Source organism: Mandrillus leucophaeus, unplaced genomic scaffold (genome assembly GCF_000951045.1).
Source record: "Mandrillus leucophaeus isolate KB7577 unplaced genomic scaffold, Mleu.le_1.0 Scaffold441, whole genome shotgun sequence".
Classification (NCBI taxonomy): domain Eukaryota; kingdom Metazoa; phylum Chordata; class Mammalia; order Primates; family Cercopithecidae; genus Mandrillus; species Mandrillus leucophaeus.
The window spans coordinates 1,033,050-1,052,387 of NW_012104710.1; the positions used below are offsets into that span (position 1 = coordinate 1,033,050).

General features: G+C 41.6%; 1 protein-coding gene across 4 annotated transcripts in view; it reads left to right on the plus strand.

The window, feature by feature from the left end:
- Positions 1-16,604, plus strand: part of CCAR1 (cell division cycle and apoptosis regulator 1) — a 74,094-nt gene extending 57,490 nt beyond the window's left edge. For all 4 annotated transcript variants that reach the window (XM_011994099.1, XM_011994095.1, XM_011994098.1 and 1 more), the window contains 6 exons: positions 10,491-10,573; positions 10,893-11,039; positions 12,282-12,402; positions 12,508-12,693; positions 14,064-14,269; positions 15,424-16,604. In XM_011994099.1, coding sequence (XP_011849489.1) covers positions 10,491-10,573; positions 10,893-11,039; positions 12,282-12,402; positions 12,508-12,693; positions 14,064-14,269; positions 15,424-15,483 — 803 coding nt within the window. In that variant the 3' untranslated portion in view covers positions 15,484-16,604. The remainder of the gene's footprint in view (positions 1-10,490; positions 10,574-10,892; positions 11,040-12,281; positions 12,403-12,507; positions 12,694-14,063; positions 14,270-15,423) is intronic.
- Positions 16,605-19,338: the final 2,734 nt, after the last annotated feature.

The following is a 19,338-nucleotide window of genomic DNA, read 5'->3' on the forward strand; positions in this document are numbered from 1 at the left end:
TTTGAGACAGAGTCTGGCTCTCACCAGGCCGGAGTGCAGTGGCGTGATCTCAGCTCACTGCAACCTCTGCCTCCCAGTTTCAAGCAATTCTCCTGCCTCAGCCTTCCGAGTAGCTGGGACTACAGATGTGTGCCACCACACCCAGCTACTTTTTCTATTTTTTTTGTTTTGTTTTGCTTTTTGTTTTTTGAGATGGGGTCTCACTCTGTTGCCCGCTAATTTTTGTATTTATAGTAGAGATGGGGTTTTACCATGTTGGCCAGGCTGTTCTTGAACTCCTTACCAGGTGATCTGCCCACCTTGGCCTCCCAAAGTGCTAGGGTTACAGACATGGGCCACTATGCCTAGCCTAATTTTTGTGTTTTTTGGTAGAGATGGGGTTTCACCATGTTGGCCAGGATGGTCTCAATCTCCTGACCTCGTGATTGACCTGCCTCAACCCCACAAAGAGCTGGGTTTATAGGCGTGGGAGCCACTGACCCTGGCCCAGCCTTAGTTTATTTTTTCCTTTCACTCCTTTAATGTTGGTTTCATCCATTTTTCTAGCTTTAAATACTATCTATATACTGTTAATCCTCTCAAATTTCTAGTTTTCTTTCTTTCTTTTTTTTTTTTTTTTTTTTTTTTTTAAGAGATACAGAGTTGGGCCGGGCGCAGTGGCTCACACCTGTAATCCCAGCACTTTGGGAGGCCCATGTGGGTGGATCACCTGAGGTTAGGAGTTCGAGACCAGCCTGACCAACATAGTGAAACCCCCTAAAAATACAGAAAAATTTCTGGGCATGGTGGCGGATGCCTGTAATCCCAGCTACTCGGGAGGCTGAGGCAGGAGAATCACTTGAACCCAGGAGGCAGAGGTTGCAGCGAGCCGAGATCATGCCATTGTACTGCAGCCTGGGCAGCAAGAGCAACACTCCATCTGTAAAAAAGAAAAAGACAGGGTCTGTCACCCAGGCTGGAATACAGTGGTATGGTCATAGCTCACTGCAGCCTCAAACTTCAAGGCTCAAGCAATCCTCCTCCTCAGCCTCCTGAGTGGCTAGGACTACAGGCACATGCCATTGCACCTAGCTGTTTAGTTTTTTGTAGAGATGGGGTCTCAGTATGTTGCTCAGGCTGGTCTTGACCTCCTTGGCTTTAAGCAGTCCTCTGCCTTGGCCTCCCAAAGTGCTGGAATTACAAGGATGTGCCAAGCCTCAAATTTCTATCTCATATCAAACTTCTTTCCCAGTCTCCCATACTAATCTGTCTACTTGACACCTCCACTTAGTTATCTGGCATTTCAAAATCAATATGTCTGAAACTAAACTCCTGCTAACCCCTTCACCAGAAAGAGAACATACACAAATCCTACAACCTTAGCCTTTGCCAACCATCTCATTTAATGACAATTCCATCTTTCCAGTTGTTCAAGCTAAAACGCAGGAGTCATCCTTGACTCCTTTCTTTCTGTGATACCCTACTTCCAATCTATCAGGAAGTCATATTTGCTCTGTTTTCAAACTTATCCAGAATCAGTCCACTTCTTACCAATTCTACTAATTTGACTATAATCCAAGCCACATTATCTCTTGCCTAGATTATATTAATAGACCCCTAACTTGTTTCCATGTTTCCTCCCCTCTACAATAAAGTTTCTCAATACAGTTGCCAGAATGATCTTTGCAAAATTTAGAATTTATTTCGTTCTTTTGTTCAAATTCCTCGGGTGTTTTTGTTGTTTTTTTTTTTTTGGAGACGGATTCTCGCTCTGTCGCCCAGGCTGGAGTGCAGTGGTGCAATCTCAGCTCACTGCAAGCTCCGCCTCCTGGGTTCACACCATTCTCCCGCCTCAGCCTCCCGAGTAGCTGGAACTACAGGCGCCCGCCACCAGGCCTGGCTAATAATTGTTTGTATTTTTAGTAGAGACAGGGTTTCACCATGTTAGCCAGGATCGTCTTGATCTCCTGACCTCGGGTTCCACCTGCCTCAGCCTCCCAAAGTACTGGGATTACAGGAGTGAGCCACCGCGTCCGGCCTTTTTGTTCAAATTTTTCCAGTGTATTCCCATCATTTTTACCTCATAGAAAAAGCCACTGTTCCGGCTGGGTATGGTAGCTCACACCTGTAATCTCAGCACTTTGTGGGAGGCTGAGGCAGGTGGATAATTTGAGGCCAGGAGTCCCAGACTAGGCTGGCCAACATGGTGAAACCCTGTCTTTACTAAAAATACAAAAAATTAGCTGGGCGTGGTGGCACACGCCTGTAATCCCAGCTGCTCTAGAGGCTGAGGCATAAGAATCACTTGAACACAGAAGGAGGAGGTTGCAGTGAGCTGAGGTTGCGCCCCTGCACTCCAGCCTGGGTGACAGAGCAAGACTCTTGTCTCAAAAAAAAAAAAAAGCCACTGTTCAGATCACTTGAGCTCAGGAGTTCAAGACCAGCCTGAGCAACATAATGACACCCTGTCTCTACAGAAAATAAAAAATTTATCTGGGCTTGGTGGCGCATGCCTGTAATCCCAGCTACTCAGGAGTCTGAGCTTGTAGGATCACTTGAGCCTGGGAGGCAGAGGTTGCAGTGAGCAGTGATCACACTACTGCACTCCAGCCTGGACAATAAAGCGAGACCCTGTCTGAAAAAGAATAGAAGGCCAGGTGCAGTGGCTCATGCCTGTAATCCCAGTACTTTGGGAGGCCAAGGCAGGCGGATAACAAGGTCAGGAGTTCGAGACCAGTCTGACCAATGTGGTGAAACCCCATCTCTACTAAAAATACAAAATTAGCTGGGCGTGGTGGCACATGCCTGTTATCCCATATACTCAGGAGGCTGAGGCAGGAGAATCGCTTGAACCCGGGAGTCGGAGGTTGCAGTGAGCCAAGATTGTGCCACTATATTCCAGCCTGGGTGACACAGGGAGACTCCATCTCAAAAGAAAAGAAAAAAAGAAAAAGCTAGTGCTCACAATGACTTACAAGACTCTACCACATCATGTCTCCAATTACATCTCTTAAGCCCTCTTCTTCAGAAGAGTGGAGCCATCACATATGCTCCTATGTTAGGAGGTTTACATTGGCAGTTCTTTCTGCTAGCAGGGTTTTTCCTGGAGAGCCACCTTCCTTAATTTCTCATATATGAAGTCTGTTCAAGTATCACTTTGTCAGTGAAGCCTGCTCTGCACCCTACTTTATTTTAAATTGCAATCCTCTGCCCTCCCTTACTGCACATTTCTGGTCTCTTATCCTCCCCCCCTTTTTTTTTCCCATAGAATTTATGACCTATTTTATTACATACTCTTTATTTTGCTCGTTGCCTGTCTCCCCCTTACCCCTACACTTGAATAAAAGCTGTTATGTAAGAAAAAGAGATTTTTCTCTGTGTTCTTTGTTAATATATATTCCAAGTTCCTGAACAGTCTAAATAATTTTATAGGTTCTAAATATATGTCGATAGGATTATAGTTCTTTTTTGTTTGTTTCCCTGGAGTTTCTAATTGCCGCTTGCTTCTGTTTTACCACTTTTCTTATATTTTATATCTCATGATCCTGTTAAGTTTCCTGGAGACTACTCTTGTTTGTTTGTTTTTTGAGACGGAGTCTTGCTCTGTCACCACGCTGGAGTACGCTGGTGCGATCTCAGCTCACTCCAACCTCTGCCTCCTGGGTTCAAGCAGTTCTCCTGCCTCAGCCTCCCGAGTAGCTGGGATCACAGGCCCACATCTGGCTAATTTTTTTGTATTTTTAGTAGAAACGGGGTTTCACCATATTGGCCAGGCTGGTCTTGAACTTCTAACTTTGTGATCCGCCTGCCTTGGCCTCTCAGAGTGCTGGGATTACAGGCATGAGCCACTGCGCCTGTCCGAGACCACACTTTTTCCAGTACAAAAGTGGAATTATAACGTGAAAATACAGTACCAGTAAATGTATTAAATGGTGTTGAATTTTGTTAGTAATTAGGAGAGGAGATAGCCATAAGATACTTTTTTTTTTTTTTTTTTTTTTTTTGAGACAGAGTTTTGCTCTTGTCGCCCAGCCCGGAGTGTCGTTGCGTGATCTTGGCTCACTACAACCTCCATCTCCCAGGTTCAAGCGATTCTCGTGCCCTCAGCTTCCTGATTAGCTTAGATTACAGACATGCACCACTGTGCCCAGTTAATTTTTGTTTTTTAGTAGAGATGGGGTTTCACCATGTTGGCCAGGCTGGTCTCAAACTCCCGACCTCAGGTGATCCGCCCACCTTGGCCTCCCAAGGTGTTGGGATTACAGGCGTGAGCCATTGCATCTGGCCTATCTTTTTCTTTTCTTTTTTTTTTTTTTTTGAGACGGAGTCTCACTCTGTCACCCAGGCTGGAGTGCAGTGGCCGGATCTCAGCTCACTGCAAGCTCCGCCTCCCGGGTTCACGCCATTCTCCTGCCTCAGCCTCCCGAGTAGCTGGGACTACAGGCGCCCGCCGCCTCGCCCAGCTAGTTTTTTGTATTTTTTAGTAGAGACAGGGTTTCACCGTGTTAGCCAGGATGGTCTCGATCTCCTGACCTCGTGATCCGCCCGTCTCGGCCTCCCAAAGTGCTGGGATTACAGGCTTGAGCCACCGCGCCCGGCCCGGCCTATCTTTTTCTTATCAAGTTAATGAAAATTAAAGTTTTAAATGAAAGGTAACACAGTTTAACAAGGGTAAAAGGAGTTACACTTTCATCACTCTTCTTTGGGGCTGTACATTGTTATACCTTTTCTGAACAGAAATTTGGAAATGTGAATTAGCCATATTCTTTAAAACATCAACATGAGTGATCATTCCATAATTTATTATAAAATAAAAATGTGGAATCAATCTAAATAGGAATAGACAATTATTTAAATTGCACTTTGGTAATATTGTCATGCAGTTAAAATTATCTGCACCCATTGAAGAAAACTTGGAGAAGTGTAGTCACGTGGAAAAAGATTTTTAAAGGGTTTTTGTAGATAGCATGTTCCTATAAATAAATTTAATGTTGATAAGTGTGTATATATGGGGAAAAAATAGGACACGATCACTAATTTCATTTTATGTGGTGGGATTGATTTATTTTCTGTGATGAACAAATACTGCTTGAATGTTTCAAAAGTTATTTCAAAAATACAAGTTTCGGATGAGACAGTTTTGAAAGTGACAGCTCTCAAGATAAATACTCAAATAATGTGGATTATATTGTGAGTATTTTTCAATCATCAAAAATAAGTAAATGACTAGGTTCCAAGGAGAAGTTCCCTTTCATTCTTTCTTTTTTGAGACAAAGTCTTACTCTGTTGCCTAGGCTGGGCAGTAGCACGCTCTTGGCTCACTGGTGCGTTGAACTCCTGGCTTGTGCAATTCTCCCACCTTAGTTCCCTGAGTAGGTAGGACTACAGGTGTGCACCACCACACCTGGCTAATTTTTAAATTTTTTGTAGAGATATCGTTTCGCTGTGTTACCCAGGCTGATCTCAAACTCCTGGCCTTAAGCCATCCTCCTGCTTCCCTCCCAAAGTGATGGGATTACAGGTATGACCTACCACACCCAGCCATTAGAACATTTGCTTATTTTTTTATTTAATAACACCTTTATTGAAATGTAATTCACATGCCATACAATTAGACACTTTAACGTATAGGCATGCTTTGGTTTTTTTATACTGCACTTTATTGTGCTGCACAGATAGTGCCTTATGCCAAGCAAGACTATCAGCACCACTTTTCCAACAGCATGTGCCACTTTGACTTTGTTACATTTTGGTAATTCTTACAGTATTTTCAACTTTTTCATTATTACTCTGTCTGTTTTGGTGATCTGTGATCAGTGATCTTTGATAATACTATTATACATGTTTTGGTGCACCTCGAATTGTGCCCATAGAAGATGATGAGCTTAATTATGAATATTGTTTGTGTTCTAATCACTCTACCAACCTGCCCTTCCCCTATCTCTGTCCCTCTTATTGGGCCTCCCTATTCCCTGAGAGAAAATATTGAAATTAGGCCAGTTGTGTCAGGCATGGTGGCTCATGCCTGTAATCTCAGCACTTTGGGAGGCTGAGATGGGTGGATCATTTGAGGTCAGGAGTTTGAAACCAGCCTGGCCAGCATGGCAAAACCCTGTCTCTACTAAAAATACACAAAATAGCCAGGTGTGGTGGTGCACGCTTGTAATACCAGCTACTCGGGAGGCTGAGGGCATGAGAATTGTTTGAACTTAGAGAGGCGGAGGTTGCAATGACCTGAGATCATGCCACTGCACTCCAGCCTGGGTGACAGAGTGAGACTCTGTCTCAAAAAAGAAAAGAAAAGAAATTAGACCAATTACGGGTGCAGTGGCTCACACCTGTAATCCCAGCACTTTGTGAGGCCGAGGTGCAGATCACCTGAGATCAGGAGTTCGAGACCATCATGGCCAAACATGGTAAAACCCCGTCTCTACTAAAAATATAAAAATTAGCTGGGCATGGTGGTGGGCACCTGTAATCCCAGCTACTTGGGAGGCTGAGGCAGGAGAATCGCTTGAACCCAGGAGGCAGGTTGCAGTGAGCTGAAATCAATGCCACTGCACTCCAGCCTGGGCGACAGAGCAAGACTCCATCTCCAAACAAAAAGAGAAATTAGGCCAATTAATAATTAGACTGGGCTCAGTGGTTCATACCTGTAATACCACCACTTTGGGAGGATACAGAGATAGGATCACTTGAGGCTAGGAGTTAAAGACCAGCATCTGCAACATAGTGATACCCCATCTCTATTAAAAAATAAAATAAAATCAGCTGGGTGTGGTTACATGCATCTGTGGTCCCAGATACTTTTAGAGGCTGAGGTAGGAGGATCTGTTGAGCCCAAGAGGTTGAGGTTGCAGTGAGTCGTGATTGTGCCACTGTACTCCAGCCCGGGCAACAGGGCAAGACTCTGTCTCAAAAATAATAATCGTAATAAAGAAAAAAATCAAAATGGCCTTCGAGTGTTCAAGTGAAACCAAAAAATCGTTAAGGTGAGTGAAGAAGCCATGTTGAAAGTTGAGATAGGCCAAAAGCTAGTTTTTTTGTATCAGTTAGCCATGTTGTGAATGCAAAGGAAAAGTTATTGAAGGAAATTAAAAGTGCTACTCCAGTGAACATGCAAATGGTAAGAAAATGAGACAGCTTTTATTGCTATAAGGAGAGAGTTTTAGGGGTCAGAATAGAAGGTCACACCAGCCACAACATTCCCTTAAGGCAAAGCCGAATTCTGAACAAGGCCCTAACTCTCTTCAATTCTGTGAAAGATGAAGAAGCTGTAGAAAAAAGTTTGAGGCTACGAGTGGTGGATTCATGAGGTTTAAGGAAAGCAACCATAAGGTAAAAGTACGACGTAGTTGCTGAAGTGGGAGGATTGCTTGAGCCCAGGCATTTTAAGGCTGCAGTGAGCTATGATTACGCCACTGCACTCAAGCCTGGTTAACAGAGCAAGACCCTGCCTCTTGGGGGTGGGTAAAAAAAAAAAAAAGGCACATTGAAACAGCAAGTGCTTATGTAGAAGCTAATATAATTGATGAAAGTGGTTTTGCTAAATAAGTTTTCAATGGAGACAAAACAGCCTTCTTCCATTGGCTGAAGATGCCATCTTAAGACTTTCACAGCTAGAGAAGAGCTGTCAGTACCCAGCTTCAAAGGACAAGTTGGCTCTCTTGTTAGGGCTAATGCAGCTTGTGACTTTAAGCTGAAGCCGGTACTCATTTACCATTCCAAAAATCATAAACCCCTTAAAAATTATGCTGAACCTACCATACCTGTGCCCTGGAAACAGAACAACAATGTCAGAATGACAACTCTTTACAGCAATGCTTACTGAATTTTTTTTACTCCTTTATCATGTAACCAACATTTTTACTAAATATTTTAAGCCCACTGTTGAGATCTGCTAAGAAAAAAAGATGCTTTTCAAAGTATTACTTCTCACTGACACCACACCTAGTCACCCAGAGCTCTGATGGAGATGTACAAGGAGATTAATGTTTCATGGCTGCATCATCTATTCTGCAGCCCTTGGATCAAAGAGGTAATTTCACTTTACTCTTTTTTTTTTTTTTTTGGAGACAGGGTCTCACTCTGTCATGCAGGCTGGAATGCAGTGGCATGATCATGGCTCAGTCCAGCCTTGGACCTCCTGGACTCAAGTTATCTCCCACTTCATCCTCCCAAGTAGCTGGGATTACAGGCATGAGCCACCATGCCCAGCTGATTTCTGTTGTTTTTTTTTTTTTTGAGACGGAGTCTTGCTCTGTTGCCCAGGCTGGAGTGCAGTTGCGTGATCTCCGCTCACTGCAAGCATTGCCTCCCGGGTTCATGCCATTCTCCTGCCTCAGCCTCCCGAGTAGTTTTTTGTATTTTTAGTAGAGACAGGGTTTCACTGTGTTAGCCAGGATGGTCTCGATCTCCTGACCTCATGATCCACCTGCCTTGGCCTCCCAAAATGCTGAGATTACAGGCGTGAGCCACCATGCCCGGCCTGATTGCTGTATTTTTAATACAGGCAGGGTGTCACCATGTTCGCAGGCTGGTCTCGAACTCCTGACCTAAAGTGATCCCCGCCCACCGTGGCCTCCCAAAGTGCTGGGATTACAGGTGTGAGCCACTGTGCCCACCCTCAACTTTCAAGTCTTTCTTTTTATGAAATACATTTCCTTTATAAATTTACTTTTTTTGCTTTTTAGAGACAGGGTCTTTCTTTGTTGCCCAGGCTGGTGCTAAACTGGGATCAAGCGATCCTCCTGCCTCAGCCCCACAAAGTGTTAGGATTACAGGTGTGAGCCACCACACCCAGCCAAGAAATGCATTTCCTAAGGCTCTTGCTACCATAGTATATACTATTTCCTCTGATGGGTTTGGGGAGAGTAAGTTGAAAATCTGGAAAGGATTGACCATTCTAGATGACATTAGAAACATTCGTGGTTCATGGGAGAAGGTAAAAATATCAACATTAACAGTAGTTTGGGCCGGGAGCAGTGGCTCACACCTGTAATCCCAGAGCTTTGGGAGGCCAACGTGGGTGGATCACCTGAGGTCAGGAATTTGAGACTAGCCTAACCAACATAGTGAAACCCCGTCTCTACTAAAAAATACAAAAATTAGCCAGGTGTGCTGGCAGACATCTGTAATCCCAGCTACTCGGGAGGCTGAGGCAGGAGAATCACTTGAACCTGGGAGGTGGAGGTTGCATTGAGCCAAGATCATGCCATTGCATTCCAGCCTGGACGACAGAAGTGAAACTCCGTCTCAAAACATAACAAAACAGTAGGTTGTATGAAATTGATTTCAATTATTGGCCTGATGCAGTGGCTCACACCTGTAATCCCAGCACTTTAGGAGGCCAAGGCGGATGGATTACTTGAGACCAGGAGTTTGAGACCAGCCTGGCCAACATAGTGAAACCCCAACTCTACTAAAAATTCTCATGGATGACTTTGAAGGGTTCAATAATTCAGTAGAGGGAATAACTGCAGGTGGGATAGAGCAAGAGAACTCAAGTTAGAAATGCAGCCTGAAGATGGGATGGAACTGCTGCAATATCAGGATAAACTAAATAGATGATTGCTTCTTATGGATGAGCAAAGACAATGTCTTTTTGAGGTGCAGTCTACTTCTGTGAAGATGCTGTTAACATTGTTGAAATAACAAAGGATTTATAATATTACGTAACCTTAAGCAGTGGCAGTATTGGAGGGGATTGGTTCTATTTATATGTTTATGAGATGGAGTCTTGCCCTGTTGCTCAGGCTGGAGTGCAGTGGCGCAATCTCGGCTCACTGCAACCTCTGCCTCCCAGGTTCAAACAATTCTCCAGCCTCAGCCTCCTGAGTAGCTGGGACTACAGGCACACGCCACCACACCCAACTGATTTTTGTGTTTTTAGAGACGGGGTTTCACCGTGTTGGCCAGGCTGGTCTCAAACTCCTGACCTTAAGTCATCCACCTGCCTCGGGCTCCCAGAGTGCTGGGATTACAGGCATGACCCACTGTGCCCGGTGATTGACTTTAATTTTAATAGAGGTCATTCTATGTTTCAAATGCTATCAAACAGTATCACATAGGGTCTCACTTTTCACCCAGGCTGAGTGCAGAGGTTATTCATTAGCAGTCACTCCCCATCTTCCCTGAACCTCTTCAGTCCTAGGCAACCATTAGTCTGCTTTTTGTTTCTGTAGATATTCTGGACATTTCATATAAATGGAATCACATAATAAGTGATTTTTTTGTGACTGGCTTCTTTTACTTAGCCTGTTATCAAGGTTCATGTATGTTTTAGCATAAGGTTTTCTCTTTATTTTTTTTTTTTTTGTTGTTGTTGTTGTTTAAAAGACAAGGTCTTGATCTGTCACCCAGGCTGGAGTGCAGTGGTACAGTCATAGCTCACTACACCCTCGAACACTTGGCCCTCCTGAGTAGCTGGGATAACAGTCATGTGCCACTGTGCCCAACTTGAAAATATGTGTACTAATGACTTTTTTGCCACTGTTATATTTATTTTACAGATAGGGATGAGGAAGAAATGACCAAACGAGATGACAAAAGAGATATCAACAGATACTGCAAGGAGAGGCCCTCTAAAGATAAGGTATTATTGAATACTGTATTCTTTTTAATATGGTGATATCTTACATCATCTAAACATAACACAGTTGTGAAGTTTATTAGTCCTTATCCGTCTATATTACCACTAAGTAAAATTCTGTCAGTTGTTTTTTTGTGGCTATGTCAGGTAACTAGTATGTCTGATTCCTTTCTCTCATATTCATATACCAGATTAACTCATTTTAGCTAGGATGAGGTAAATGTCTTATTAGATTATTGCTATTTTATGCACAGTCTCTGTTTCCCACTTTTCGGGGGTAAAAAATTTGGCTACTATGTTTTCTATTTCTCCATTTTCTTAGGAAAAAGAAAAGACGCAAATGATCACAGTTAACAGAGATCTGTTAATGGCTTTTGTTTATTTTGATCAAAGTCATTGTGGTTACCTTCTTGAAAAGGATTTGGAAGAAATACTTTATACTCTTGGACTACATCTTTCTCGGGCTCAGGTAATCTATCTTGTGAATATTTAAAAGGAAAACGTTGTTTAGTAACTTTTCAAAAAGTTACCTTTTCCAATGAAAGTTAATAGAACCTCCGTTGATTTTTTTGATATATTAAAGCAACATAAGGGCCAAGCGTGGTGGCTCACGCCTATAATCCCAGCGTGATTGGGAGGCTGAGGCAGGCAGATCACTTCAGGCCAGGAGTTTAAGACCAGCTTGGCCACCATGGCGAAGCTCCGTATCTACTAAAAATACAAAAATTAGCTGAGTGTGGTGGCACACGCCTGTAATCCCAGCTACTGGGGAAGCTGAGACAGGTGAATCTCTTGAACCCAGGAGGCGGAAGTTGCACTGAGCCAAGATTGCGCCACTGCACGCCAGCCTGGATGACAGAGTAAAACTCTGTCTCAAAAAAATAAATAAATAAAGCAGTATAACACAAACCAGTTGTAAAACACTTCCCTTCTCCCTTTCCCTCTGTTTCTACTGCTTATAACTATAATATATAAAATTCTAGATCTTTTTGTAAGCATCTCAGTTCCATTTTTATAAACAAAATATGGAATTATTCTGTACATTTTGACTGGCTCTTTTTTTTTCATTCCACAGTATTCTGTAAATACATTCTACCATGAAAATAGAAACCTGCCTCATTCTTTTTATAGCTGCACAGTACCCATTATATAGATGTACCATAATTGACCTACCTAGTCTCCGTTGCTGGTGGTTTTCATTTATTGGATTTACCAACTATGCTATATTAAATCATACCTGTGCATAAGTTTTTATCAATGTTATACTTTTTAACAATGAAGTTTTATTTTTTCAAAAGTAACTCAATTCCATGGATTTCCATCATAAGTGAAAATTACAGCTGGGCGTAGTGGCTCACACCTGTAATCCCAGCACTTTGGGAGGCCGAGGCGGGTGGATCACTTGAGGTCAGGAGTTCAAGACCAGCCTGGCTAACATGGTGAAACCCCGTGTCTCCAAAAATACAAAAATTAGCCGGGAATGATGGCGGGTGCCTGTAATTGCAGCTACTCTGGAGGCTGAGGTAGGAGAATCACTTGAACCCGGGAGGCAGAGGTTGTAGTGAGCCGGGATCACACCACTGCACTCCAGTTTGGGCGACAAGAGCAAGACTCTTTCTCAAAAGAAAGTGAAAATTAACACATAGTTTTTCTAAGAGAATCGAGAAATATATTTTCGTCTCTTTATTTTGTTTACTTGCATGCATAACAGGTAAAGAAGCTTCTTAATAAAGTAGTGCTCCGTGAGTCTTGCTTTTACCGGAAATTAACAGACACCTCAAAAGATGAAGAGAACCATGAAGAGTCTGAGTCATTGCAGGAAGATATGCTAGGTCTGTGCATGTTAAGATTTTGCTTTTTAATAAATATACCAGTAATTAAAGAAGAAAAATAACTTATGAAAATATGTGATTATGAAATAATATTTTATATTACAGGAAACAGACTATTACTTCCAACACCAACAGTAAAGCAGGAATCAAAGGATGTGGAAGAAAATGTTGGCCTCATTGTGTACAATGGTGCAATGGTAGATGTAGGAAGCCTCTTGCAAAAACTGGAAAAGAGCGAAAAAGTAAGAGCTGAGGTAGAACAGAAGCTGCAGTTACTAGAAGAAAAAACAGGTAAGGGTCAGCATTGGATATGTTCATACTTTTAGCACCCTGCTGGGACATGTATATGTGTTTATGTATGTACATACACATGTACGTACCTGTGTACACATCTGCATATGCATACCACATATTTTCATCGAAGTACAGAAGGAACTTTTTAAATTTTTTAAATTATTTATTTGTTTTTAAGACAGGGTCTCACTCTGTCACCCAGGCTGGAGTGCAGTGGCACAATCTCAGCTTACTGCAACCACTGCCTCCCAGGTCCAAGTGATTCTCCCACCTCAGCCTCCTAAGTAGCTGGGATTACAGGCATGTGCCACCATGCCCAGCTATTTTTTGTATTTTTGGTAGAAATGGGGTTTCACCATGTTGGTCCTGGCCTCAAACTCCTGACCTCAAGGGATCACCCACCTCGGCCTCCCATAATGTTGGGATTACAGGCGTGAACCACTGCGCTCTGCAAGGACCTTTACTTGTCATTATTTCTGGTTCAGGTTATAAAATTGCTTAGCTTTATGTGAATCTTAGGTCTTCATGTGCATTCTCAGGTTCATTGTTATCTGTTGCATCCTTTTAATCACCTTCTAGTTCCACTTTTTTTTTTTTGAGACGGAGTCTCTCTCTGTAACCCAGGCTGGAGTACAGCGGGGCTATCTCACTGCAACCTCCACCTCCTGGGTTCAAGTGATTCTCCTGCTTCAGCCTCCCAAGTAGCTGGGACTACAAGTGCGTGCCACCACGCCCAGCTAATTTTTTGTATTTTTAGTAGAGACAGGGTTTCACCATGTTAGCTAGGATGGTCTCGATCTCCTGACCTCCTGATCCGCCCACCTCAGCCTCCCAAAGTGCTGGGATTACAGGCATGCGCTACCGCGCCTGGCATCCACTTAATTTTTACCAGTCTGTGTTCTCTAATCTATACAATCATCTAAAAATAGAACATAGGTTTTGAAATAATACAAGTTAAAAATGTAAATGAAACAGGCCAGGCACTGTGGCTCCCGCCTATAATCCCAGCACTTTGGGAAGCCGAGGTGGGCGGATTGTCTGAGGTCAGGAGTTTGAGACCAACCTGACCAACATGGTGAAACGCCATCTCTAAAAATACAAAAATTAGCTGGGTGTGGTGGCACGTGCCTGTAATCCCAGCCAAGATCGTGCCACTTCGCTCAAGCCGGTGCAACAGTGAGACTCGGTCTCAAAAGTAAATAAATAATGAATATTACAGTGTGCTTTATGACTAGTGAAATTGACAGACATTGCCATTTTATGGAATTCAGTCAGCTTTTTATTTTCACAGCTTAAATATTTTAACCCCAAAGTTAAATTTGAAGTTTTAGAAAGTAAAATGTTAATTTTTGGATTTTTTTAAACAGATGAAGATGAAAAAACCATATTAAATTTGGAGAATTCCAACAAAAGTCTCTCTGGTGAACTCAGAGAAGTTAAAAAGGACCTTAGTCAGTTACAAGAAAACTTAAAGATTTCAGAAAACATGAATTTACAATTTGAAAACCAACTGAATAAGACAATCAGAAACTTATCTACGGTAATGGATGAAATCCACACTGTTCTCAAGAAGGTGAGAAATTTTGTATTTTTAACATTTTCATAGTTTTTAAAATGATGCTTTTTAATGTATTTTAATGTTATTAAGCTCTTAGTGATTATTCTAAAAGCAAATAATGATAATCATTCTGTCCTTCCTGAGATTAGTAAAAAGTGATTCCCAGGCCAGGCACAGTGGCTCACGCCTATAACCCCAACACTTTGGGAGGCCAAGGCGGGCAGATCACCTGAGGTCAGGAGTTCAAGTCCAGCCTCGCCAACATGGTGAAACCCCCATGTGTACTAAAAATCCAAAAATAATTGGCCAGACATGGTGGCAGGTGTCTGTAATCCTAGCTACCTGGAAGGCTGAGGCAGGAGAATCACTTCAACCTGGGAAGCAGAGGTTGCAGTGAGTCTAGTTTGCACCATTGCACTCTAGCCTGGGCAACAAAACGAGACCCCATCTTTTTTTTTTTTTTTTTAAAAAGGTGATTCCCAAAAGATGTTGTTTTTCTAAAACTTAGTTGGAATGTCAACATGATTTAAGAGTACAGACTTCTTGAAGCAAATTTCATTTATATTTCTTTTTAATCCAGAGTATAAGTTTGAACTAAACCATTCACTTCACTTCTCTGTGGTTTTTTTCTTGTTGTTGTTGTTGTTTGGTTTTTTGTTTTGTTTGTTTTGTTTTTTTGAGACAGAGTCTTGCGCTTTTGCCCAGGCTGGATTGTTAGTGGTGCTATCTTGGCTCACTGCAGCCTCTGCCTCCCAGGCTCACGTGATCCTCCCACCTCAGCCTCCTGATTAGCTGGGACTACAGGTGTGCTCCAGCACATCCAGCTAATTTTTATATTTTTTGTAGAGATGGGGTTTCACCACCTGGCCCAGGCTGGTTTCCAACTCCTGGGCTAAGCAGCCCTCCTATCTTGGCCTCTCAGAGTGCTGAGATTATAGGCATGTGCCACCACACCTGCCCCATTCACTGCATTTTTAGACCCCATTTATTCTTGGGCAGAATTGAGGTAAATACTTCGTCACCATTAATTTTAAGACATTAAAATTAATTTATTGTTCTTTATCACTAGAAAAAAGTATACCAAACTGAATATCATTATACTCTAATATCAAAGTAACATTTAAGAGAATCTAGTAAAATGTACTTTCTCCTTCTCTGTTGTCTTACAGGATAATGTAAAGAATGAAGACAAAGATCAAAAATCCAAGGAGAATGGTGCAAGTGTATGATAAAATCCATGTAGTGATGAGGAATGGTGTTAAATAATGTAATATATAAAAATCATGATATAAGAATGTTTGAAGGTGATGCATGTTTGATTTTATTAGTATACATGTCTTTTAGTTCAAATGATATGTATAAAGTTTTATGAATGTGAGTTTCTGCTTTTGAAAATTGCTTGTAATTCTTAGCCTTCAAATTATTAAACACTCCTCGAGTGAAATAATTTTGCATTGCAAAGTGTTTTAGGATGAACTTTGTTATAGTTTTAACTCCAATAAAGTTCATCAGTTTAATTGACTGTAGTATTTAATTACCAAATTTCTTTTATAAAAATGCCTAGAAATTTTTAATTTTATTTATAGAATTATTAGGTTTTAAAATTTTTAGTTCATATGTTAAAATTTCAGTCAAAATCATAAAATAGCATGATGCTTAATTTTTGCAAGTTTTTGGAAACAGATTTTTTTTAACTCATCACCAAAAAATCCCCTCTTGATCAGTAAGCATTCATTAAAAATTCAGTTTAGGCCGGGCACGGTGGCCTATGGTGGGATTACATGGCTGTAATCCCAACATTTTGGGAGGCCGAGGCGGGTGGATCACCTGAGGTTAGGAGTTCGAGACCAGCCTGACCAACATGGTGAAGCCTCGTCTCTACTAAAAATATCAAAATTAGCTGGGCATGGTGGTGGGTGCCTGTAATCCCAGCTACTTGGGAGGCTGAGGCAGGAGAATCACTTGAACCAAGGAGGCGGAGGTTGCAGTCACCCGAGGTCCTGCAACTGCACTCCAGCCTGGGCAACAAGAATGAAACTCCATCTCAAAAAAAAAAAAAAAAATTCAGTTTATCCAAAAGACAGTGTATCAGAAAGAAAGAAGCAATAGAGAACTAGTATTGTTCTTGTATGCGTTATACTTTACGTAATATTAGTTGTCCTGATGTCAGTGTTACTGCTTTCAATTAATTTTTCTACTTTCCCAGAATAGCATCTATATTGCTTTTAATTTTGAGAGTTTAAAAAAAAAAATGCAGTGTATGTCAAATGTACAGTTTAGTACCAAGCCCGTAGATGTCAGTATGATGCCCTAAGTTAAGTCTTTAATTAAAGATATTTTTTTTAATTAACCTGTGTACTTCCTTCAGAATTTTAGTGGATACATGAGGTGACTTCACTGTAGAATAAAAACAGTAGGAAATATGAGTGGTTCTCAACAGAGGGTGAATTTATCCCTTAGAGGACATTTGGCAGTGTCTAATGAGGTTTTTTTGGTGTCACAAGTGGGTGGGTGCTACTGGCATCTAGTTGGTAGAGGCCAAAGATACCACTAAAAATCCTTTTTTGCAGAGGACAGCTCTCCATAACAAGGAATTATCCAGCCAAAAATGTCAATAGTGTCCAGTTTTAGAAACCCTGCCCTAAAGGAATGTAAGATTAAATGACATTTTGTCTTCCAAGTTTTACTAGTGAAAACTTAATGGAATCCGTAAGAGATTATTAGGATTTTTGTATTTAAATAACTTCTACTGGAATGTTTCACTGTCATATAAAATATATGGTATATTAGAGTTTTGTTTCGTTTTGTTTTGAGATGGAGTCTCGCTTTGTCACCCAGGCTGGAATGCAGTGGCGTGTTCTCGGCTCACTGCAACCTCTGCCTCCTGAGTTCAAGCGATTCCCCTGCCTTAGCCTCCCAAGTAGTTGGGATTACAGACATCTGCCACCATGTCCAGCTAATTTTGTATTTTTAGTAGGGATGAGGTTTCACCACATTGGCCAGGCTGGTCTCGAACTCCTGACCTCAGGTGTTCCACCCACCTTGGTCTCCTAAAGTGCTGGGATTACAGGCGTAAGCCACTGCACCTGGCCTATAGTTTATTTTATTTCATTTTGTTTTATTTTATTTTGTTAGAATAATGGCTAGGTGTTCTAAATAGATGAATATAAAAATGTAAAGTGCCATTTATATGTGACTTAGGCTAAATGGAATTCACATGGCTATTACTAAAAAATGGATTACAATACCTCAAATTCTTTTAGACCAATTTTTGTCTTAAGTTACTGTTTGTGGTCATATGGCTTGTTGACCTCCAAAACCAGATTAGAGCTTGATCTATAATTATTATATAATTATGATATAAATATTTCCTTCATCTTTAAGGTGAGATGAAACAATTGTTGAAAATGGTTTTTTTCCTTCTTTCTTTTTTTTTGAGATAGGGTCTCGCTCTGTTCCCCAGGCTGGAGTGCAGTGGTGCCATCTAGGCTCACTGCAACATTTACCTCCCAAGTTCAAACAATTCTGGTGCCTCAGCCTCCTGAGTAGCTGGGATTACACGCATGCACCACCACACCAACCTAAGTTTTTTGTGTTTTTAGTAGAGATGGGGTTTTGCCATGTTGGCCAGGCTGGTCTTGAACTCCTAGCCTCAAGTGGTCCACCCACCATGGCCTCCCAAAATGTTGGGATTACAGGCGTGAGCCACCGTGCCTGGCCCGCAAAGTGTTTTCTGTTTTTTGGTTTTTTTTTTTCAAGGGACAATCTTGAAGATAAACTTTTAACTAAAAGACAGTGATGATAGTAAAAGACAGTAATGATAGAGTTCCTTGAAAAGAGTATATTGTTAATAAGAAACATATAAAGTACATTTATGAGGCTTTTTTTCCTCCAGATGAATTTAAATCAGAATAAAATTGGGATGACAGAGAAAAAGACTGAACCTTTCAATCATATTGTTACTTAGGGGTAAATTTCTTATAAAATAATATCTTTGGAAGTAGAAATTGAGATGACTAAGGAAAAAAGCAAGTTGCACACAGAAAAATTGATTTTGGCCAGGGCACAGTGGCTCACGCTTGTAATCCGAGCACTTTGGGAGGCCAAGGCAAGTGGATCACCTGAGGTCAGGAGTTCGGGACCAGCCTGGCCAACATGGTGAAACTCCATCTCTACTAAAAATACAAAAAAAAATTAGCCAGGCATGGTGGCGGACACCTGTAATCCTAGCCACTTGGGTGGCTGAGGCAGGAGAATCACTTGAACCCTAGAGGCGGAGGTTGCAGTGAGCCGAGATCATACCATAGCACTCCAGCCTGGGCAACAAGAGGGAAACCCCATTTCAAAAAAAAAATTGATTTTAGAGAAAAATGAGGGAAGAAGAACGTGTTATTATTGCCTTTCCTAATTTGGGTATTTATTCAGAAATAAAAACTAGTTTTTTATATTCTTTCACCTGACGTTGACCAAGCCAAAAAGTTTTGTCACATCATAAACTAGGTCTTTGATAATACCTAATTTTCCTACCCTTTTTATGTTCTGGATGCCTATTTTTATATTTCTAATTTGTGGTTTAGTCATTGTAGTAGGCCAATGCAGGAAATATAAGAATATAATATTTCTTACAGAATTAAGCCTGAATCCGCCCAGGCATGATGGCTCACGCCTGTAATCCCAGCACTTTGGTTTGGGAGGCCAAAGCGGGTGAATCACCTGAGGTCAGGAGTTTGAGACCAGCCTGGCCAACATGGCAAAACCCTATCTCTACTAAAAGTGCAAAAAGTAGTTGGGTGTGGTGGTGGGCACCTGTAATCCCAGCTACTTGCGAGGCTGAGGCAGGAGAATCACTTGAACCCAGGAGTTGCAGGTTGCAGTGAGCCAAGATTGTGCCACTGCACTACAGCCTAGGTGACAGAGCGAGACTCCATCTCAAAAAATAATAATAATAATTAAGCCAGAATCCTAGAAAATTACTCTTTTCTAAAAAGTAACACTAAAAACTTAAAAAAAAAAAAAAAAACAGCTACAGTGATAGACTACATATTTACACTCTTGACTCCTCAAAATTTTCTGTAATATTCAAC